At 38.2% G+C, this 24161-nt stretch overlaps 2 protein-coding genes across 2 annotated transcripts; one reads left to right on the top strand and one right to left on the bottom strand.

The window, feature by feature from the left end:
* The first annotated feature begins 1835 nt into the window (after positions 1–1835).
* Positions 1836–13741, top strand: best1 (bestrophin 1). The gene is made up of 9 exons (XM_056272588.1): positions 1836–2022; positions 3728–3822; positions 5116–5349; positions 8362–8516; positions 8805–8882; positions 9529–9681; positions 9974–10054; positions 10890–11041; positions 12853–13741. The coding sequence occupies exons 1-9, from the start codon at positions 1871–1873 to the stop codon at positions 13715–13717; spliced, it is 1965 nt and encodes a 654-aa protein (XP_056128563.1). The 5' UTR covers positions 1836–1870; the 3' UTR covers positions 13718–13741.
* Positions 13742–18462: 4721 nt separating this feature from the next.
* On the bottom strand, positions 18463–24015 carry fth1b (ferritin, heavy polypeptide 1b). Its single transcript, XM_056272611.1, has 5 exons — positions 23904–24015; positions 23100–23205; positions 22679–22825; positions 22467–22592; positions 18463–18794 (listed from the first exon to the last, which is right to left on the bottom strand). Exons 2-5 carry the CDS (start codon positions 23199–23201, stop codon positions 18636–18638), a joined length of 534 nt encoding a protein of 177 aa, XP_056128586.1. The 5' UTR covers positions 23202–23205; positions 23904–24015; the 3' UTR covers positions 18463–18635.
* Between the last annotated feature and the right edge of the window lie 146 nt (positions 24016–24161).

A 24161-nucleotide genomic window follows, 5' to 3' on the forward strand; every position in this document is an offset into this window, starting at 1 on the left:
TCACTGATAAAGTTTCCATTCAGTTGATCAAAGTGTAACTAAAGCATTGCACCATAACCTCATGTTTGCCACAGTGTAGTCAGTTAAATATCTACCTAACATGCTCTCGAGAGACTTAACGGAAAGTATTTAACCATAGAAACGGACAAATAGTCGATCTACAACATTTATCCTTATTATTTAAATATAAAATAATAAATAGAGTAGTGGTCGAAAGTGATGTCTGGAGGCGATATTTGATTTTAATGACCCTACAAGTTCATTTGAACCATCAAAATATGAGGGAAAAAAATAATATTTTTAATAAGTTAATTAGGGATATATCTATACAGGTGAAACTCGAAAAATTAGAATATGGTGCAAAAGTTCATTTATTTCAGTAATTCAACTTAAAAGGTGAAACTAATATATTATATAGACTCATTACATGCAAAGTGAGATATTTCAAGCCTTTATTTGTAATAATTTTGATGATTATGGCTTACAGATATGAAAACCTTTTCACAATATTCTAATTTTGAATTTGGGGTTTTCATAAGCTATAAGCCATAATCATTAAAATTATAACAAATAAAGGCTTGAAATATCTCACTTTGGATGTAATGAGTCTATATAATATATTAGTTTCCCCTTTTAAGTTGAATTACTGAAATAAATGAACTTTTGAACGATATTCTCATTTTTCGAGTTTCACCTGTATAGATATAAACATGAAACCACAGTGCTTTGATATATGCTGATTACCATGATATACAATGGTATTTTCAAGTTAATTATAAGAATACCATGGTATTACCTTGATAATAAATTATATAAGGTATTTCAATATTTAAAAATTACATTAAATGAAGAAGAAATAATAATAATCTTTATCCTGCAGTCAGTGACATTGATAGTTGCTTTTAACAGAGAGAGTGAAGTGTAAGTGTCATTTCTAATTGTGCCATATATAATCAGATGCATTACAAAGTCTCAGTCCTTTCCCTGTCAAATACAAGCACAGAGCGCATCAGATAAATAAGTCTTACCACAGTGATCATGTGTGTCTCTCCATTCCCGTGAAACACACACTCAGATGCTGTTTTCAAGAACGGTTGCAAGTCTTCACGTTGGTTGTTTCAACCCTGACCGAAGTCCCGGCTCGTGTGTTCAGGCAGGGGTTAATGAAACACACCGGGGCATTTCCTCCACTAGAGGGCCCCACACAGAGCCTGAACACCCTGCTGAGGGCCTCACCATCAGAAAGTGTTTAACGGAGCCTGAACTCCTCATGGATCATCATTTAGGAGTGGTTGAATATGGACATCATATTTACATTACATAACTGCAATTAATGCATGCCTCTATTGATCGAGATGAATATGTGTGAGTGTTTGTGTTTTGAGTTTTGAAAGATTTGCAGAGATTAACAAACCCCCCAGTTTTCCACAATGCCTCTTTGTTAGTGGAAAACAGATTAGCAGGTCAAGTGACCGGAGGTGTGGGCGTCTCATGCTCTCCTCGACTCCATCCTTCCTTCTTAACGGTTCCGGCAACTCACACAACATCACACGCTGTGAGTAGAGTTGCTTATTTCTCATTTGAGGCCTACAGACGAGGAATAGTAAGCAGTTGCATTTGCTACATTGGATTCACAGTCTCGTGTTTCTCTTTTAAAGCTCGTTTTGCTTCATTTTACCCATGCATGCATTTGAATATAATTGCAATCAGTTTAGGTGTTGCTGCATGCTAACTATCATCAAACTAGCATGTGATCTGTGTGTGTGTGTGTGTGTGCACTGTGATTCAGTGCTGAGCACGCATGTGTAGCTGTCCATCCTTGTCTGTAAGAACTGAAGGTGAAAGGTCAAGGCTGTGAGGCTCGTCAGAGATGACGGTCACGTACTCACAGCAGGTCGCAGACGCGCGTCTGGGCACCTTCTATCGTCTCCTGCTGCGATGGAAGGGAAGCATCTATAAGCTGCTGTATCCAGAGCTGCTGATCTTCACTGTGATGTACTGCACTATTAGCGTCACGTACAGGTAAACACTGATCATTCACCTCTTTACTACAGTTTTACTGCCTCTATAGTGGTGCTACTATAGTAAAATAATGCTATCACAGGTATTTATGGTGCTTTCCCATGATATTCCCACTTACTGTACATTTGGGACTTACAGTCCCAGTTACTGTACATTTAAAAAGCACCTTAAACAGCTTCTTAAAAGTTCCTAGTTATGTCCTCATTTTGACTAATTTTATTGATACAATGTATTCTGCTAATGTGTTTCTTGCTTGATATTGTATATTGTCATATTCTACTGTTGCATTATTTTATATGTTGTTGTTTTCCTGCCTCGGGACTACAGGTGAAAATTTACAGTCTTTACAGAAATGTTAGATTGTCCATTAATGTGCACTGTCCCGAATATTCAATGACCTACAAATCATGTTTTTTGTTTTTCTACGTCCAAGAATATCATGGTACCACATCCAAAATATAAAAAATTATCATAATATTACCATTTGATATCATCATGGTACCGCCACAGTATATTTTTGTAAGGAGATGCATTTACAGAAAAGTGCTATCATATTTTTTGGGGGACGTGGTATTTGTTAGTTGTTTTTTTATATTTAGCATAGTAGTAGCATATTATATCAGGAAGTGTATTGTAGTTGCATGGAAATACCCTGATACATTAATTTCAGAACCAACTCTACAGATGTCACATTTGTACAATGCACTTTTTTGGTACTTCAAAGAATATTTTAAAGAATACTATGGTAAAAAAAAAAAAGTATATTGAAAATATAGTAATACTATCGTAGTGTAATATTACCAGGATACTAAATAATTACTATTAATATGCCATGGCATTAGTTAATATGGTACATGTCCAAAAAACATGATAATACCATGGTACTTTGATACTATGGTAGTAAATGATTACCATGGTATATTCACGTTTCAAGCTAATGCAAATAATTGAATGCCATCACCATGTTTCTTTACTTTTTTACATTTACCATAGTAGTAGATAAGTATAGTATTTCTGTAACTACATTAGAATACCATAGTACATTAATTTCAGTACTAATGGTATATTTCAAAGTAACATATGATACCATAATTGCACCATGATGCTACCCCGGTACTTTTTTGTAAGGGTAAACTTTATATGGTCCTCCAAAAAGTATTTTTAAAAATACAATGGTAAAAATAACAGTAATACTATGATACTTTAATATTACCAGCGTACTAAAAAATGACTATTGGCTATTCATATATACCATGACTTTTGGTCATATGGTACATGTCCAAAAAAACATGATAATACAGCGATACTTTGATATACTGTGGAACTAAATAGTTGCATATGCATATACCATGGTATTTTCAAAATACTGCAAAACTGGGATGGTATAACCTACCATGGTGTTACCATTGTACTATGTCCAAAAAACATGATAATACTACCATGTACTGCGATACTAAATGATTACCAAATCCATTTATCATGATTTTTATTGTTCTTCAAGTTACTGAAAATAATTTAATGGTATTACCATGGTATATCTAAATGTTACCATCCGAAAAACCATGTTAAGGCCATATATTTTTGCTAGTGTTGTTTATGAGTGTAGAATATCGTTCAAATGTCCACAGTGTCAAAAGGCTTTACTTTGACTATTGTTATATAATAAAAGCCGCCGGTATTTAAGTGAGCGCTGTTTGATTGACAGGTGTATTCTGACTGAAGAGCAGCGCAGGATGTTTGAGAAGCTCTCCATGTACTGTGATCAATACGCTCAACTCATCCCGGTGTCCTTCGTTCTGGGTAAATGCTTTCTTTCTTCGGATTAAAACAATACTCGAGTCTTTAATGAGAATGTCCTCACAGATGAAAGTGCCCTGCAGGTTTTTTTTTATTTCTAATTTTTTTTATTTTTTTTTATTGCGAATGAAAGGATACAGACATTAACAGTGAAAAGCGATTTAAAAAAAAAAAAAAAAACGGACACATTATAAGAGATTGAATTAGGCTACACAAATCAATACAATATTACATTTTGTCAAATGAAAACTGTCACCGTCCCACATAATATTTTAAAAACAATAATATCTTAGTAAAAATCTTAAGTAATATTGACAAACTATATATCATTTGAAAGCTTACAATCTCTAGTTTCCATATTTGGTGACTGATTTTCAAAATAAATTACAGAGGAGCCGTAATTTATCAATTTGCAACGAATATTTTCATACTCCTAAGGCGTGTTCAGACCTTTATTTTGAAATAGCGATGAACATGAAAAATCATAAAAAAAATGGTAGAAACCTCAGTTTGTTTTCATGCCAAAAGTTCAAAAGATAGGATCCATTCAATTATTTTAGAAAAAAAGGTCTGAAAATGTTTTAAATATAAAGAATTTTTTTTAAATATAAATTCACCATTTGTGATGTGGCACCGAGCTATAACGCACATGCGTGTTCTTTGTATGTTTCTTAGAGGTTGAATTCATATCAAAATCTACCAAACTTCCCATACTACTTCTGAATAGGATGTCTACTTCATAAATTGTATGAAAATTGTGGAAATAATGGTTCAGATCACTCAAAACACATGGAAATGAAGGCAGTAATGGAGTCTGGTTGTGCCCTAGTGGAAGCGTTCGGTACTGCGCCCAAACAAAATCTCACTGAAAGCTCATTATTTGAGATATCAACCTAAAATTTTAAACACAACTTGTTCCAATTTTTGGCTTTGATTTTTCTGCAGTTTTAGAGTAGCCCAGGTTTTGAAAATATATATTTGATATAAAATATGAATAATAATTTGTTTACATTGTACATTTCCATGAACTCAAACTTTCTCAAACTTTTTTTCTGTCTCACTTAATTTATTTCACTTCTTCAAAAATCTGCCAAATGTCTTCAATAAAACAAGACCAATCTTACGTCTATATTCCAAAGCATTCAAGTTCGAAATGTGCATTTTCATGTCTATTCAAAAAAAGGGGGGTGACACTTAAAACAGGTTAAAACAGACTCAAGGATATTATTTGTTTTAGAAACCTTTGAGTTCAAGGGTTTTGAGGAGGATATTCTAAAATCAGCATTACTCCTGCAGGTTTCTACGTGACTCTTGTGGTGTCTCGTTGGTGGGGTCAGTTCGAGAGCGTCCCGTGGACGGACCGCCTGTCAGCGCTGGTCAGTGGACACGTCCGGGGCGCAGATGAAGGGGCCAGACTCGTTCGCAGGAGTCTCATGCGTTACGCTAATCTGTCCGGCATCCTGATCTACCGCTCCATCAGCACCGCTGTGTACAAGCGCTTCCCCACCATGAGCCACCTGGTTCAAGCAGGTAAACCGCACTCCGGAAACGATTTGGGCAAAGTAATGTGGCCTAGAACAGCGATTAAAGCCATGTTTTGTGCCGGTACCCTCCGGTGTCTGGGATTTAAACTCAGAGAGGAAAGGAAGGAATTACAGCAGATTCCCAAGAGCTTTAGCAACAGTTTTAGAAATAGTTCATTCAAACATGAAAATCCTGTCATGATCTAACTTGCCCTCATGTCGTTCCCTAATGGCGGTCACAACAATGTAAACTCAGGACAAACTTACCTTTTACAAATTGCAAATGATTTCATGACTATGTTTTATTTTATTACGTGTAATCTGCAAATAATTTAATTAAATATGAAGGCTTGGCAACTAGGTCAATTAGAAGCTATTAAATCATACCTGTCAACACTCCCGTTTTTCCCGGGTTTCTCCCGTTTTTTAGCCCTATCTCCCGGACCCCTCCCGGTTTGTTATTTCTCCCGGGAAACTCCCGTAATTTGCATGGCCCAAACTCCTTTATGAATAATCGGACCAATATGTTTGTCTAATGTTGACCAGTTGCCAGATTGTATTAAATGCAGTATATTCAAACAATCCACAGACCATTTACAATTTTAACCCGTTTGTCACCTCAACCTGGCAACATATAACAGCCCGTTCTCATCCCAAAGCGTAATATACTGACTCTTTTGCCAAAGCGTCTATATCCAACGCACATGGCACCCTTTAGCGTCATATGAGACGCAGATATATGGCGCCTCCTAGTGGTCTAACACTACCCCAGACCTAAACCTACCCAAAACCGAAGCGTGTTATATTGACGCTAAAGGGTGCCATGTGCGTTGGATATAGACCAGGGATGGGCGACTTCGGTCCTTGAGGGCCATTGTCCCTACAGAGTTTAGCTTCAACCCTAATCAAACACACCTGAACAAGCTAATCAAGGTCTTCAGGATTACTAGAAAGTTACAGGCAGGTGATTTTTTCAGGGTTGGAGCTAAACTCTGTAGGACAGTGGCCCTCCAGGACCGAAGTTGCCCAAGCTGGTGTGTGGTGAGCGTTCTGGCGCACTATGGCTGCCGTCGCATCATCCAGGTGGATGCTGCACACTGGTGGTGGTTGAGGAGATTCCCCCTTCTGTGTAAAGCGCTTTGAGTGCCGAGAAAAGCGCTATATAAATGTAATGAATTATTATTATTATTATCCCTGATATAGACGCTTTGTCAAAAGAGTCAATATATTACCCTTTGGGATGAGAATGCGTTGCATATAACCCAGTTGTGTAGTCGCGGAAAGTTTAACCCGAAAGCGAGCCGATAGACATGATGGCAGGTGAAGGTGGTGTCCCCGCAATGAAACTGAAGTACAGTTTGTAACGCGTCGCTTCAGGAAGATTAGGGATAGCTCACAACTGAAGTTATTGCATGCAGAGGCCAGACAGACACACGGAGGCGATTGGCATCACAACTCGCACTTTATTCCCAAATCCAACTCGTGTAGCCTAACTGTCTGTCACACGTTCTACCGTCCACATCGTTATTTAATAAACAAAATAAGAAAAAAATTAGCATCAAACAGAAATTACTCGCATTCATGGGGTGTTCGCATAGACAGTAAGAGGGGTGTTCGAGGCCCAAGGCACATAAAATACAATACTGCCGACAGTTCAACAGGGAGCGCACAGCTCTTAAAGGGGCCACACCTTATTTCCATTCGTTACAAGCTGTACAGTTACCCCAACCCCCCCCCCCCCCCCCCCTCCCCCTCCCCCGCCGGAGAAATCTCCCGGATTTTGAAAACCAAATGTTGACAGGTATGTATTAAATGTCATTCTTCTTTTTGTAACACACACACACACGCACGCTACACACACACACACACACACACACACACACATCTAGTGCACTCCTATCTAGTGTACTCCCTATGTAGTGTACTATCTAGTGTACTCCCTATCTAGTACTCTAGATAGGGAGTGCACTATATAGGGAGTACACTAGGAGTGCACTAGATAGGGAGTGCACTAGATGCACTAGATAGGGAGTACACTTCATAGGGAGTGCACTAGATAGGGAGTGCACTAGATAGGGAGTGCACTAGATAGGGAGTACACTAGATAGGGAGTACACTAGACACTAGATAGGGAATGCACTAGATAGGGAGTGCACTAGATAGGGAGTGCACTAGATAGGGAGTACACTAGATAGGGAGTACACTAGATAGGGAGTACACTAGATAGGGAGTACACTAGACACTAGATAGGGAGTGCACTAGATAGGGAGTGCACTAGATAGGGAGTGCACTTCATAGGGAGTGCACTAGATAGGGAGTGCACTAGATAGGGAGTACACTAGACACTAGATAGGGAGTACACTAGATAGGGAGTACACTAGATAGGGAGTGCACTAGATAGGGAGTACACTAGATAGGGAGTACACTTCATAGGGAGTGCACTAGATAGGAGTGCACTAGATAGGAGTGCACTAGATAGGAGTGCACTAGATAGGGAGTGCACTAGATAGGGAGTGCACTAGGTTGTGGAACAGATCCGCTGTTAAACTGATTTACTTAACACTCAATTGAGTGTTAACACTCTATGTGCCGACTAACAAATTAAGTGACTGTCTTCATCAAGCGCTGCTAATCAGGTTTGGTTGTTTACCCAGAACACACACACACACACACACACACACTCAAAAGAAGATGTGAACTAACACACACACACACACACACGATACTGACCAGCTTTGTTATCTGGAAGACAGACAGACGATTATGAGCTGCAGACAGGATCATCTGTCACACACACACACACACGCACACTTACTCATGCACGCGCACACACACAGACACACTCATGCACGCGCACACACACACTACCACAAACATACACTACTACACACACACACACACACACACAGTATTACAATGAATTAAAAATGAACCTATTATAAAGCCGACTGGAGACTAGCCCCTCGTCCATGGGTTCACCAGATTGAGATTGTGGGCCTGAAATTCTCCTGTGCTGCAGGTCTGATGACAGCTGAGGAACTGAGGCATTTAGAGGAACTGCCTTCGCCTCATAATAAGTTCTGGGTTCCCTGCATGTGGTTTGTCAGTCTGGCCATGAGAGCTCGATCTGAAGGACGCATCAATAACGACGTCGCAATGACCGCCATCCTCAACGTATGTCTTATACTTTAGACTATATTTAGACGAATCACTCCTGTGAGTCTGACTGTATTGGGTTAGTTCAGGTGAACTGGGACACTTTTTTTGCCATTGAGATGTTTGGGAAAATGTCCTAATTATCCTGAATTAACCCTTTGTGTTATGAATATCAAGTTCTGTCATGAAACTCTAGATGGCACAGTTTGAGGAGTCCTAAAAAGTTACTTTAAATAACCCTTAACTGAGGACTCCATTAAGTCTTCCTGTGAACAATAGTGTTTTCCTTTGGTTTTGTCCTGGCAGGAGTTGAACACACTGCGCTCTCAGTGTATGAGGCTGTACGGCTATGACTGGATCAGCCTGCCTCTCGTGTACACACAGGTTTGATGCTTCAAACTCGACTAGCTTCATTTACTAGTTCTAATAGTAGACAAAACTAGTTGTTCAAATTTCCCCGTATAGATCCAAGCAAAATCTGAAATGAAACTAAGCTGAATTGATCAAGTTTGTATGATGTCAGTCAGATATTGTAGTGTCTCCTGTGACAATGAGTTTTCGCAATCAGTATTGATTGATTGATTTAATATTTGACACAAGATTAATGTCAAATTATGTGTACCAAACATTATATAAAACCTAAAATCTTTTTTTAAATGATTAACTACCCACTTGCTGTCTGATTAATCTCTGGTTGGAATGGGAAATTCTGATTGGTTGGAATGGCTAAAAGTGATCTCTGATTGGTTGGAATGGCTAAAAGTGATCTCTGATTGGTTTGAATGGCTAATAGTGATCTCTGATTGGTTGGAATGGCTAATAGTGATCTCTGATTGGTTGGAATGGCTAATAGTGATCTCTGATTGGTTGGAATGTGCAGCGATGATCCTCATATTGATTGGCATGGACATTTGTGCACTCTGAAGGGTTGAAATGTTTGATGTATATTTTATTAATTAATTAAATGTATTAATACGTGTTTTATTTGTCATGATTTTAAGCAGGTTGTGTGTCCTGTTCTCTCTGCTAGGTGGTAACTGTGGCAGTGTACAGTTTCTTTTTGACTTGTCTGATTGGTCGACAGTTCCTCGACCCCGCCCAGGGTTATCCGGGTCACAACCTCGACTTCTACCTGCCCGTGTTCACCTTACTGCAGTTCTTCTTCTATGCAGGCTGGCTCAAGGTGTGTTAATGCTATCTTATTAGTGAGATCTCACACAAGTTGGCTCTCCACTTCACACTCACACTCACTAATAACCGGTTATATTGAATAAAATGACTGTTTAGTGTTAAATAACCTCAGCATAATTATATGGTGTTCCTCTCAGCTGACATGACATATACAAAACTTGATTATACATACAAATTTAGCGAAACACAACTTTAGTAATGGTTACACCACAGTGACGCAATGTAGCTACATCATCTTTAACAAAAAGCCAGAAGATAATTGCATTGGTGGTTTTTTTTTTCAGGTGGCAGAGCAACTTATTAACCCTTTTGGGGAGGATGATGACGACTTTGAGACGAACTGGCTGGTGGACCGTAATTTACAGGTACATCATCAGCCCCACTAATGACATGTGTGTTGATCTCCTTTGTGTCATTCTGTCTCGTTCTATGGATTTGTGTCTGGTTGTACAATCTCTCTGGCTGCGTCCGAAATCGCATTCTCTCTCTCTCTCTCTCTCTCTCTCTCTCTCTCTCTCTCTCTCTCTCGAGTAGGTACTTATTTTGAATTACTTAATTTGCAAGCACTAAAAAAGTAAGTTCTATATTGTATAAGTGTGTGTAGTGTGAATGTAATCCGGACGTACTACATCTGCCATGTTGTCATTATCATGAGTATGAGTACCTCTTTTTTATGAGTACATTGACACACTTATTTTGTCACATACTGTTTCGCTTACTATATAGTAGGGAAGTATGCAATTTAGGACGCAGCCTCTGTTAAATTTTCTCCTTTTACATTTGTGTATTACTGACCCTTTTTTTTTTAAAGGTGCACTAAAAAAATATTTTGAATATGCATCATGGATTGAATTTATATTGACATCTTTTGGCAGAGATGCAGCATTGCACTCTTCGGTTACTGATGCCATTGTAGAAATACTCTTTTTGCAGATGCATTTGTCACCTATTATTTATATATTAATAATTAACAATATATGGCCGCCATGAGGGAAGACTTTCCTTTTGTAGAATAAAACTTTTGTGAGAATGGAGTCATTTTTCAAGCTAAAACTAATTTTAAGTGTAGACTTAAATTTTGAATAATCTTTAGTTTAGTGAGATAATATGGCAGAATTGTGTGAGAAGTGTCCAAAGTATTTATCCTTTTTGTAAGCACCTGTGCTTATACGAACATGAATGGTTGTGTGTTTCTCCCAGGTGTCTCTGCTGTCAGTGGATGAGATGTATGATCTGGTTCCTCTGATTGAGAGAGATAAATACTGGGATGAATCTGAACCTCAGCCGCCGTACACCGCTGCCAGCGCAGAACACCGCAAACCCTCATTCATGGGGTCTGCTTTGGACATCAGGTGAATGGACATCCTCACACACACACACACACACACACTTAAACCTTAAACCCACCAATAGAAAACTACAGCGCACACATGCACGTTTCTGGTGCACAAAAATACATTAAAAAAACATTATCTTGATTTTGTAGCCATTAAAAGCACAGTGAAAAACAAACCTTTACTTCTGTAATGTGACATTTCTTAGTGAAACAGAATATTTAGGGGAAGAAAATAAGACCTTTAAGACCAGGAATCATTGTTATATATATCGTCATATCGTCCAGCCCTAAATCTTGTATAGTTTTTTGTCAGTGCTTATTTCAAAACATCCAATTATGCAGAATTTACAATGGTAAATATTTAAATGATGAGTTATCAATACAATATATAACAATACAATATATACGGTATAATTTTACCCCTAAATTCAGTATATTGACATAAAAATGATAACTGCAAATCCACCTTTCACTGCCCGAGTCCAGTTATTCATTTGCTTCTCTGTTCTGTAGCTTTCAGCAGTCAAATCTAGTTGTACAGTCAATCTTAAAGCTCTTTCCCATTTTAAAAGTGTTTTGTGTGTTTATCGCAGCATTCACACTGAAAACAAATGCAGTGTTTTTGCCACTCCGGCTGACGGTGACGTCACGCGGATAACCCTCTATTGTTTTTCTTTACAAGGAAGTTTTCAAGTCGCACTGATCAGTGATGATGAGTCAAAAGATAATGTTTTTTAAGATTTCAAAGCATGTTTTGTCTAACATATGCCGCTGCACGGCGCCTCAAAGGGAAGCGGAAAAGTGAACACATTACCCCGGTTTTGATCTCGCTTCATTGGCTAGCGGTTAAATACAGAATTGATTTTAAAGTTTTGTTATTTGTTTGTTATTTAAGTCTTTACGTAACCAGGCTCCACTGTACCTATCCGAACTATTACAGCCGCCCTCCCAGTCAAGATCACTTAGACTCAGATCTACTATCTGTTCCTAGAACTAGACTTAAAATAGGGGTGATCGTGCTTTTGCGGTCATCGGCCCTAAGTTATGGAATAGCCTACCGCCTTACATCAGATCCACCCAAACTAAGTCCATTTTTAAATCCACCTTGAAACCGTATCTTTTTTCAATTGCTTTCAATATTTCTTGATTATCATTATTCTTCAATATTTTACCTTAGTTCACAGGGTTTCCATTTTAGTGTTCTTTATTTTGCTTTACTGTTGTATGTGTTTTCTATCTTATTGTGTGTTTCCTTGGCTTTTGTAAAGCACTTTGGTCAACACCAGTTGTTTTTAAACGTGCTAAATGTGACCCTGGACCACAAAACCAGTCACATGGGTACATTTTTTTAAATTGACATGTATACATCCTCTAAAAGCTGAATAAATAAGCTATTCATTGATGTATGGTTTGTTATGATAGGACAATATTTGGTCGAGATACAACTATTTAAATATATCTGGGTGCAAAAAAAATTTAAACATTGAGAAAATCACCTTTAAAGTTCTCAATTTATGTTCGCAATTGTGCTGCATTCACTCACAAAAATAAACGTTTTATATATTAACGGTAGGAAATTTACAAAATATCTTCATGGAACATGATCTTTACTTAATATCCTAATGATTTTTGGCACAAAAGAAAAATCGATAATTTTGACCCGTACAATGTATTGTTGGCTATTGCCACAAATATACCCGTGCGACTTGAGACTTGGTTTTGTGATCCAGGGTCACATATGAATGATATTGTATTGTAACAGTAGATCCTCAAGGTCAGTTGTGGGGTAAAAACACGTTCACAAGGTTGTCTCTCTCTGTCTCTCAGCGTTCCCAAAGAGGACATGGAGTTCCAGCACAATCTGGAGCAGATTAAGGAGCACGAGGAGGCCAATCACTCCACTCCGTTCCTGGGCAGCTTGAGTCGTCTTCTGGGCGTCCAGTCGAACAATTTCCCTCGCTCGACTCCCACGTCCCGAGTCTCGCTCCTGCGTCGGCGTCCCCGCGCCCCTTTCTCTCGCTTCCCCCTTTACCTCCATCCCGAGAGCGCTCCGATGCCCAACCATTCCCGGGACGCCGACATGGCCGAGGACGCCTTCTCCTCAATGCCTCTTTACGAAAGACCTGGGTTCTACAGCTGTCCTCAGACGCCCATCCACTGCATCCCTCCGCCTGTCACTCGCTCGAAACCACGACGAGCTCACGACAGCTCCAGCTCACTGGCGCAACCAATGGTGGGATCACAAGTCCTGGCTCCTCCCGACACACCCGCGCCTCCTTCCTCCGCTTTCCCTTGGGTTGGAGAACATTCAGGACCAGCTTTCTCATTCCCAGACCCTGTGCCCGAGCTGTTAACCAAAGTACGGCCCGTTCAAGTCTTGCCATCGAGACGTCCCCTGCCTTTACGTCTCTCGTTAGACACGTCTCCTTCTCCGTCTCCTCAATCTTGGCCGATCCACACCGCCAGCTCTGGGAGCATGAACGCGGCGACCACAACAAACATCAACGGTACGGCAAACAACCCCTGGCCAATCAGCAGAAGCACCACCGCAAGCACAGCCAATCCCGTCAACACAAGCCCCACGGCGACTCAGCCGACAGCCAATCAGCACAACTCTCCCAACGACTCTGGCATCTCATTGGCTGAGGGGGATCTGTTGGGTGTTGCGCTGAGAACGAGGGAACCGCTCTAAAGCCGAGTGCACACTGCGATTTATGATTGTTCCTTGTCAGACTCTACGAACATGATCCTCGCTGTAAACCATGTCACACTGTAAGATCTCAGTTGTTAATGTCATTAGACACATGTCTTGAGTCTTGACTAGAGTACAGATTGTCAAGACACGTTAAAAATGGACGCATGCAAGAAAATTCATCCGGAGTTTTACCTTATTAATCGATGACGCGTTCTGTGATGTGAGCTGTGTTACACGCGGGATTGAAATGGTGGCTACAAAGAAGTCTCAAACGTTAATTTTGGCCATGGCTTTTCTGGAAAAACAAAGACGATTTGACGGTCGTCGTCGTAGAAGTCACACTGCAGGACTGAGAGTCAAATCTTCTGACACCGCCAGAAATTCTGCTATATAGATCGCATATAGATATAGAGCGCAACGCTCATGAATCGGCTCTCGTGAACACGTCAAACTAACGATAAAGACTTCAGATTTTAGCCTAGGATCAGAGGAATCTTTAGGATTTGCAAAATTAGTCTCAGACGGCTAAATCGTGGCCAAAATCGCGTGCACCCGGCTTAAATTAGGTGGAAAATACCAGCTTAGACCAGCATGAGGTCGCTCTTCAGGCTGGTTTAGAGACGGCTTACAGATGTGTTTTGGGAAATTTAAGAAACCTCATAAACACTACCAAAAACACAACATATGTTGCCGTTAAATTCATGTTCTGGAGGAGAAACTGCATTATGAATCATAACATGCACAATTGATTCAATTTCTGACATGGTTTCCACACATTATTTTTTATTATCCACCTTATTCCTGACGAGCTTACTGCGTTTTGAATTATGGGTGGCACTTCCGGTTTGGGGAACTTCCATACAAAAAGGCTGAAACGAATCATTTCAAATCATAAGGTTGTCCTACAAATAAACCTGATCCGTCAGTTTGACTGGATGAGCTGTCAATTTTCCTTCATGATTTATTTCCAGACATCATGAGAATAACGTTACACTTGGTATTTTAACGTGACATGTTATAACAAGAATATCTATGGCAAGAGCTCTTTTCAGTCGCTGCTTTCTTTTCCTCATGATGGTTTTTATTTTTTCCTTTGCAATCCGCTGTAAAAGTATGAAAAAAGTACAACATATACGGCACATTTGTGGTCTGTTCTCCCGAATTTAATTTACGATAATAATTCACTGGAATACACGAAGAATCTCCCGTTATTCTCCTTAAATCCTCACGTTTCTTTCCAGGTTTGTTTTCACTGGTAAATGCAATTTATAATCTGTCAAAATGACGGAAATCACTTTGATATAGTGTCACGTAATGCTGAAGTTAATGAACATTTTTGATTAAGGCTTGTTATACAATATATTTGCCTACTACAGTGATATTTAACCAAAGACTCGTGTGTTTGGGGCTATTTTTGGTCTGTTGACCTTCTTGATTATTTTAAACTTTTAAATTTCATTTTAATGTTCGATGGTTGAAGGGTGAGTCGATTAATGTCATCTCATTGTGACACTTTTTTAACGTATTGCGTTCATAGAGCGAGCCTTTCACTGATTGTTTACAGCTTAACGGAAGTTACACTCATAATTCGCACAAAGCGTCATGAAGCGTAGGAATAAGGTGGATATTGCTGTATGTGGGCAGAGATAAATCATGTAGATCAGTAAAACCACTTGATCTTCTCCATCTTGTCTATATTCGACTACTGGCTGCATCCTAAATACTTCATTACTTTAGTAAGCAGAAAACAGTAGACGAAAAGTACTTGATGTGACTTTACTATTTCTGAAGTGTGCATACTATCCCATGAGGTCACGGAAGAGGATTTGTGAATGAAGTCACATGACAATGACAACATATGATGAATGTAGTATGTTCACAATCATACTAAAACTCATACTATACAACGCCATCACAGAGATGTACTTATTCAATGAAGTAGCTACTCAGACATTATGCGATTTTGGATGCAGCCTGTATCTCTCAAGAAATAGGTCATGTGATCGCCACTGTCACTGTCATTGGTAGTCGCCACTGCTCATTTGCATAAACATTGTTGCATGCTTTTTTGATATTGAAAACCAAATTATGTTAAAGAAAATGTCCTGATTTCATGCAAACAGCCACTGACGCAGAACAAACCTCCCAAACACAATGCATCATGGGATTGCAACAGAATTAAAGTGTTTTGTACCAACTTTACACTGACTTGGTGTGATTCTTAATTCTCTGAATGAGGTGAAAAAGGGGTCAAATCAATGCCTTGTTCACTTTCGGCTTGATTTTACTGCAGAACGTTTATAGTTAGCTATATAGTTTGGCTAGGAATATACATTTCCATGACTTTTCTTGGCCTGTGATTAATAAGTCACTTTTTGTGTGTCATTTTAAGTATCATTAATATACTATTATAGTTTTTTTGTTGTTTTCATATTTGTTTTAGTTTGAGTATTATTTTTGTTGTTGTTTTAGACGTTTTTTTTAGATCTATTTTTTTTTATTAATTTTTATTTGAGTTTCGGTTATTTACTACTTAAAATTAAACTGAACAGAAATGAGTTAGCTATTTTTGTTCAATTTTAGGTTGTTATCGATCTAGATTAGTATTTTTTTGCTGACTCACTTTCACTTAGCCGGGAAAAGCTTCATAAATTATGCATCTATTCTTAAACTTCATTAATTATGCATGATTATTCTCAAATGTCATCCTTTGAACTATTGTGGTCACCTTTTCTTCCTTGTTACTTCCTGCCAGTGAAAACCTAATACATACAGTTCTGTCTAAAAGAAAGACACAGACAACTTCACTCATTTTAGTCATTTTTATTGAGATCAACTAGTTTGAATGATTATTACATATAGAATATTGCATATAATTAAAGCACTAAATGAAAATTAAAGCGTGTATATGGTATTTGGGCTATAGCCAGGGTGCGAATAGATGTTGGTCAAAGAAAGAAGTATGAAGCCTTACCAGTAAATATGAAGATACGTTTCTAGCTCAGACTGATTTTAAATCAGAAATTGGTCATACCATTATCTTTGCCTGAGTGATGAATTAAATACGATATTGAACGGCACACATTCAGGGATGTGCATTTATTGCATGGGCGAAGAACATAATGCGTTTAAATTGCATATACACAGTTCAGTTGAATGATGACACTTGCCCTCTTTAACACTGTTAATCTGAATGTACGAGGCAAACTGTTTGCTGAAGACATCCACATAACACTGAAATAGGAGCACACAGTTTATCTGTCAATTGCATTTGAAATGTTGTGTTCATAAGGGATGCACGATATATCGGCCACCATATCAGCATCGGCCGACATATGTTCATTTTTAATTTGTTATCATTATCGGCCCGATAAGAAATTTTGTCCGATGTATTAAAGCCGATAAATAATGGATTATTTCCTTCAGCTGAGACACTTAAGATGTGCACTGATCAACATTATGGTTTTTAATTAGGGCTGGGTAAAAAATAGCGATTTCTCGATATTAATCGATTCTCATTTTTACGAACCGATATCGATTCTTAAATCTCAAGAATCGATTAGTCATCCTGTTTTCATTTGATGAATGAATGGAACAGTAGCGCGCATCCCATCCAATAAATCGCAATAATCTTTGTGCTTTACTAAATAAAGTCTCAAATTTCAAATTACGTCAATTTTCTTACGAAATTCAAAAACATAAATACCGTTTTGGCGCTGTGGCGTGAGATCGCTCTGGCTCAGCTCAGCTCAAGAGAAGCAGCAGCGCGGAGCGCACATGATCTTCTCTTCCGCCTTAATAATACCAGTTACAGCGCCAAATAAACATGAATGAACGTCTGAAAGTGTGTTAAAAGATAGAGTACAACTTATCGAAATCCGTATCATGTCACATGGAATCGCTCAATCAGTGTTTCAACCGTGGAAAGACGTCAGTAAAACAATGTCATGTAACGTCACATTTACCTCAGAAAAACCATATGTGACCATAAACTCGTTAGTCAGCTAGAAAAATTAACTCTAAAGAGGAGCATTTTGCTAAATATATGCACCATATTACATATTCATTATAATTTTTAATGTTCTTCGATATTTAATGCATGTTTGAATAAATCTGGCAAGTTTTTATGACAGCCACCATTTAAATGTTTATATTTCATATAACTTTATTATTATAAAAATAAATAAGTGTAATTTAAGTGTTTGTATAGCTACAAATCAGTTATTTTTTACCTTCAATATTATAGTAGGCTAATGAAGACTAGTAGGCTACAACTGACTCCCATAGTTTACAGCATTAGTTAAGAGATTTGTTTTCCTTGAGAAAATTTGCCATGTATTGTACCTGATATCCAAAATAATCAATATTGAATCGAATCGAATTGCAAGCTTGTGAATCGAAAACGAATCGAATTGTGAAATTTGTGTCAATAACCAGCCCTAGTTTTGAATTGCTTGAAATACGATTGAAATCGCATCAAAAAGGAAAATACAGTTCAGTGCAACATGTCGGTCACATAAGCTACATAAAATTACAATAAGAACATAATAATTGTGTGCTTGAGACATGGCTTTTAATGGTGAGACTTTTGTTTTTGTGATCAGGCTCTCAAAAATTATATAAAAATTTAGATTTATCGGCCAAAATATCGGTTATCGGCTTTCAAATACAAATAATTATCGGTTATCTGCCAAAATGTTCATATCAGTGCATCCCTAGAGTTCAATACTATAATAGTATATATACATATATCACTGTTTGTAATGAACAAGGCCAATGTGTAATTCGAACCCTGGCTATAGCAATGGCTTATCAAAGGTTCGGGCAGAATCTCTAGTAAACTACAGCAGGGTTTCCAGCATGACTATGATTGGCTGACTGACTGGTTTCCTCATAAACAGGAGACACTGACTGTCTAAGAGCTTTTCTTCCCCAGAGTGTGCTTGTCGAACAGATACTCGGCCATGCCGTTCTGAGGAGCTCCCATACGCCTCAGGCTGCCCACCCAGTCGGACAGCTCTTTAATGGACTTCACCTGCTCGTCCAGGTAATGCGTCTCCAGGAAATCACAAACCTGGTGTGAGAGAGCGACGGAGAGCACATCAGACACGTTCACAAACATATAGGGCCCTGTTTTAAGGATTTTTAAGTGCACTTTAGGGTGTGTCCGAATCCACTTTTGCCAGTTTAACGACGGGAAAAATGGTCGGCAGTCCCGGCGCATGGTCTCAAAGGGTCGTCCCTATTCTCTTAAAGAGCATATTGCGGGTAAAAAAAAATCAAAATTAATTTATAACCTTGTATGAAAATACCATATGAAAAGTTAATGCAGGATTTAAGGGTCATGAAACCCTAAACCAAATTTTCTGAGATTTTAACAGAGGTATGTGTGTTGAACAACATTGAAGACAATGTTAGCATTAGGGGTGGGAATCTCTAGGCACCTCACGATTCGATTCGATTACGATTCAGAGGGCTGCGATTCGATGCTAAATCGATTATCAGAATCTTTTTTTTGTGTGTGTGTGACTATAAATACTTTGCTTTAAAAGTACAAAGTAATGACCCATAAAGAATTAACGTACAATATATTTTATTAACATTGCAAAGAACCAACAGGAAAATACATGTGTGTCTGAACTAGCAGCAGCATATTTGTAGTAAATTAATAATATAACAACGACCGGTAACGTTACAGCCGAGTGTTTTTCCTCCTCTGGCTGGAAACGTGTCATATGGCTTCTCATATGTGTCTTGTTTCCGAAATATTTTAGTTTTACTCTACAAAGCTTACAACTAGTGTGGCTCTTGTCCAGCTCCTTTCCCCCTTCAACTTCAGAAGCCAAAATATTTCCACACGTCAGCTTTTAACGAGGAGGGTGTTTGGATTTGGCGCTCAGCCATCGCGTCCGCGTCTGTTATGTGCACGCCACAGACGGTCCGACCACTGCACTTCCGCGCTTCAGAGTTCCGTCTTTCGCGTTCCGTCAATATTACGTTATTATAAATATATTTCTAAATTTTTTTTTTTTTTTTGGAAAATCGATTTTTGACAATTGTGAATCGATTCAGAATCGTCCACGTCCGCATCGCGATGCATCTAAGAATCGATTTTTCCCCCCACCCCTAGTTAGCATCTGTTAGATTTCATAGTAGGGTGAAAATGGTTAAATTTGAGTTTTTTCCAGATGAAGATTTGATTATTTGAGATGAAGATTTTAGTATATATACTAAAATCTTCATCTCATGCTGTGACGTGGCAGTGCACAGTGTAGTGCGTTGATGACTCATCGGTCTCTCATAATTATTAATGAGACTGAGTTTTTATATCCTATGAGAAGACACGGTCTCTTAATTATTCATGACACCACGTGGATCTTTCCACAGACATGTCAAACTGTGATATCGCGTAACGTTAGTAAAGGAGAGAGACCATCATGGGACGCAAGTGCTGCAAACATTTTACCCGAGAGAGCTTCGAGAATTGGAGAATGGTGGACTTCGGCCTTGTCGATGACCAATGCAAGTTACGTCTTGCGAGTAATGCGGTACCAAGTCCTGAGGACTTTTCTATCCCTTCAGAGTGTGTGTCTAAAATGTAACCCTGGTCATTTTACTTGCCTTTTGTTAAATAAGCGGTCGTTATGAACATTTTAGATATTTCGATAATATATCAATTGTATGCTTAATGCGGGAGACTTGTGAATGTGTAGTGTTGACGTGCGGGCCGGGCGACACCGTGTTGTGTGTGTGTGTACGTGCAGGCAGGCGAGCCTGCGAAATGATTCGGGGTCAGAGAGAGAAGCGGTAGGATGTGTGTTTGGACGAACAACTGAAAACTCTGAGATTATTGTTCATTATTGATCGTACATTGTACAGAGGTCAAAATTATTGTACAAATACGATAATTATCGTACATCTGGCAACACTGCTGGCTGATGACAGTTCCCCCTCTCCCCTGCCGTGCCACACCCACTCCCTCCCTTCTTCTCACAGCCATCCACGCCCATTTAAGTTGCATTTTTCAAAAAGATTATGAGCTAGACTTGAGCTGATAGAGGGGGGTTTCATGACCCTTTAAAATGTTTTAAAACGACATAAGGGCACCAATTTAGTAGATAAAGTGAGCGGCTTTTCCCCCCCAACATCGCATCATTTTTTTCACGCCCGTCACGCCCATTTTCAGATGCGGAAGTACATGTTTCTCACAAAAACGACTCCAGAAGCTTCTGTAGGGTATTTATAAGTATATTTGAAAGAAAATCTAGTTCCTACATTATTTTTCTATACATTGACTCGTTGGGTCCTCTGACTATTGCCAATAGTCTCATCTCCCATTCCCTTTAAAGGCCAGTGGCGGATTCGCTATTTACATGATGAATTTGCAAGGGGAAAAACTGAATGCTTCTCTAGGGAAGAAACGGATCTGCTCATGCGTGAGGTTAAAGCTGTGTGTGTGTGTGTGTGTGTGTGTGTGTGTGTGAGGTTAAAGCTGTGTGTGTGTGTGTGTGAGGTTAAAGCTCAGACCATCTACGGGACAAGCCGGATTCCCCATATCTTTATGTACACAATAATAATCTTTTACATTGTAATCCTTTTATTTTTAATATGTGGCAATAAGCAATGTGCTGTGTGTGTAATAAGCAGAGTATATGCGTGTTGTGACCATTTTTGTGCTGTGTGTGTGTAATAAGCAGAGTGTATGCGTGTTGTGACCCGCCTATAAGCTCATATTAAATAACAAAAAAAATTTATAATACTGCGCCATTGACTTCAGAACAGGTTTGAGTTGCTTTCCCACTAACAATCAGTTGCATAATTACAGGTGGTGATTTTACTTTATGGTTTCTACATGCAGTTAAACTCTTTACAGGCACGATCTGATCTAGGGTCAGACTATGAGATCACACAGACAGATCTGATCCTAAACTATCACTCTGAGCTCAAACCCTCCCAACAGGACATGATTGAATGTATAAATTAGGTCTATTTCCAGCCGGCTGATTTGGCATTCTGGGTAACTCCCATTTGAAAAACTGAGGAACAAAACTCACATCTCTTACAATAAAGAACTCATTCATTTTTTGGACACGTTAACAGTCAAATCATCAAGGTCCCCAAACTTATCGACTTGAAGAACTTCCATGGCAGGAGTGATTACTTCAGAAGGATTTTCAAAAATCATTTCTAACAAAGAAAAAATTTATAACCAATGAAGTGGTTTATAATTTATATTAACTATCGTTTCCATGACTTTTCCAGACATGTGATTATTAAATAATTCATAGTAAAAAAGATTTTTTTTATAATTAATATACAATTATAGTTTTATTCATATTTTGAGTTTTATATTTTCCATTTTCATATTTTAGTTTCAGTACTTTTGTTGTGTGTTTTTGTCATTTTATTGTTCTATTTTTTTATGTTTATATATTTCAATTTTAGTTATTGTAGAACTTAAAATTGCATGAAAGTTAAATAAAATAAGTTAAGTCTTTTAAAAATATTTTATTAAGTAATTAAAATGAGTGATTAACAGTGTTATCGTTAACTAAAGTTAAAACCATTTTTATTATTTGAAATAAAATAAATGTTAACTAATTTTTTTATTTTTACATATTTCATTTCAGTTTACATTTATTCCAGTTTAAAACAACAATGTTTTGTAATGGTTTAGCTTTGGTTGAAGATAACCCAGTTAATCGCTAATTTTGAAATGTCGTGACCTTATTTGTTGTGTACTCACATGTGGATCGTTGTGTTGAGTCGCGACCTTGTGCAGTTCCAGTAGCGACAGATTTACGCTCTTTTCCAGAGCCAGAGCACATTCCAGCGCTTCCAGACCACTGCCCCACTCATCCCGATCCGGCTTCTGCACACACACACACACACACACACATAACAAATGCTCATATCCTCCAGCTGACGAGCTTCTAACTGGCTTGATCTGTCCCGTACCTTGATGTCCTGAAGGTAGATCCGTCCTCCTCTCTGGTTCTGCAGACTCATCAGCTTCTCTGCATGTTCTCTCTCCTCCTTAGACTGCTCGTGGAAAAACTTAGCAAAATTGGGCAAAGACTTGTCATCCCTGTCGAAATAATAACCCTGGAGAGAAGAAAAGTCAACCATGAACCCATATCAGAATCAGAATGAGCTTTATTGCCAAGTATGTTTACACATACAAGGAATTTGTCTTGGTGACAGAAGCTTCCACAGATAAAAATATAAATAGACAAAATAGACAATATGTGTATGTACAGCATGTTATATACAAATGTAAATAAGCAATGTAAATATGAAACCCCTGAAGACTATTCATTATAATAATACAGACCTAATCATTAGTGATCACTCGTATAATAAACGCCTGCTCTCTCACCATGGACAGGTAGACGTATGATGCGTACAGCTCCAGGTAGACCTGTCTGTTGATGGCCGCCTCACACTCCTGATGGAAGTTCTGCCTCACCTGAGAAGCCATGATTCTGAAACACATGAAAATAAATAAGATGTAAAAAAAATTTATTAGTGATGCAAAATACATATTATATAATCATCATTATATACACACACACACGCATTAAAATATATATACATACACATTAATATATATATACAGTTGAAACTCGAAAAATTTGAATATCGTGCAAAAGTTCATTTATTTCAGTAATTCAACTTAAAAGGTGAAACTAATATATTATATAGACTTCTTACATGCAAAGTGAGATATTTCAAGCCTTTATTTGGTATAATTTTGATGATTATGGCTTACAGATATGAAAACCTTTTCACAATATTTTGGGGTTTTCATAAACTGTAATCTATAATCATCAAAATTATGCCAAATAAAGGCTTGAAATATCTCACTTTGCATGTAAGGAGTCTATATAATATATTAGTTTCACCTTTTAAGTTGAATTACTGAAATAAATGGACTTTTGCACGATATTCTAATTTTTCGAGTTTCACCTGTATATTTATATATATTAATGTGTATGTGTGTATATATGTATATAAAACATTGAATTCCATATATATATATATATCGAATTCAATAGTTTATATACATACATATACATAATGCAAAGCATAGATAGCAAGATGCAATACTATGTAAATAAGTAATAATCTGTCAATACAACAGCCCTGTTTATTGAATATGAATTGATGAAACGTTACTTACCCTGAGACAATGAATCCTTTACCAAAAACACGGAGATGTAGGGTAACCCACGCGTGATTTCTCAATATGCCTTTGTAGCTTCAAACACAAGATCTAAAGCGAGAGCCAGAAGCAGCGTGTGTTAATGTTCAGACGTGCACGAATTATGGGGGTGATCTGCAGGGGTGATGGCATAAACATGCACGGGCGCGCGCGTTATTCTAGCCCGCAAATAAATCACTGGAGCCACTTTTCAAAATAAAAGTGCTGATTAAAAAA

The sequence above is a fragment of the Rhinichthys klamathensis genome, unplaced genomic scaffold (assembly GCF_029890125.1).
Source record: "Rhinichthys klamathensis goyatoka isolate OS25496 unplaced genomic scaffold, OSU_Roscu_1.1 h1tg000341l_1, whole genome shotgun sequence".
Lineage (NCBI taxonomy): Eukaryota > Metazoa > Chordata > Actinopteri > Cypriniformes > Leuciscidae > Rhinichthys > Rhinichthys klamathensis.

Excerpts from the sequence above, each read along its gene's own strand:
- best1 (XM_056272588.1), top strand. The coding sequence starts at position 1,871 with ATGACGGTCACGTACTCACAGCAGGTCGCAGACGCGCGTCTGGGCACC. Across the intron at positions 3,823-5,115 it reads CCCGGTGTCCTTCGTTCTGG|GTTTCTACGTGACTCTTGTG; the intron begins GTAAATGCTTTC and ends TTACTCCTGCAG. Across the intron at positions 8,883-9,528 it reads TGCCTCTCGTGTACACACAG|GTGGTAACTGTGGCAGTGTA; the intron begins GTTTGATGCTTC and ends TCTCTCTGCTAG.
- fth1b (XM_056272611.1), bottom strand. The coding sequence starts at position 23,201 with ATGGCTTCTCAGGTGAGGCAGAACTTCCATCAGGAGTGTGAGGCGGCC. Across the intron at positions 22,593-22,678 it reads TCTACCTTCAGGACATCAAG|AAGCCGGATCGGGATGAGTG; the intron begins GTACGGGACAGA and ends GTGTGTGTGCAG. Across the intron at positions 18,795-22,466 it reads CTCAACACAACGATCCACAT|GTTTGTGATTTCCTGGAGAC; the intron begins GTGAGTACACAA and ends CTCTCACACCAG.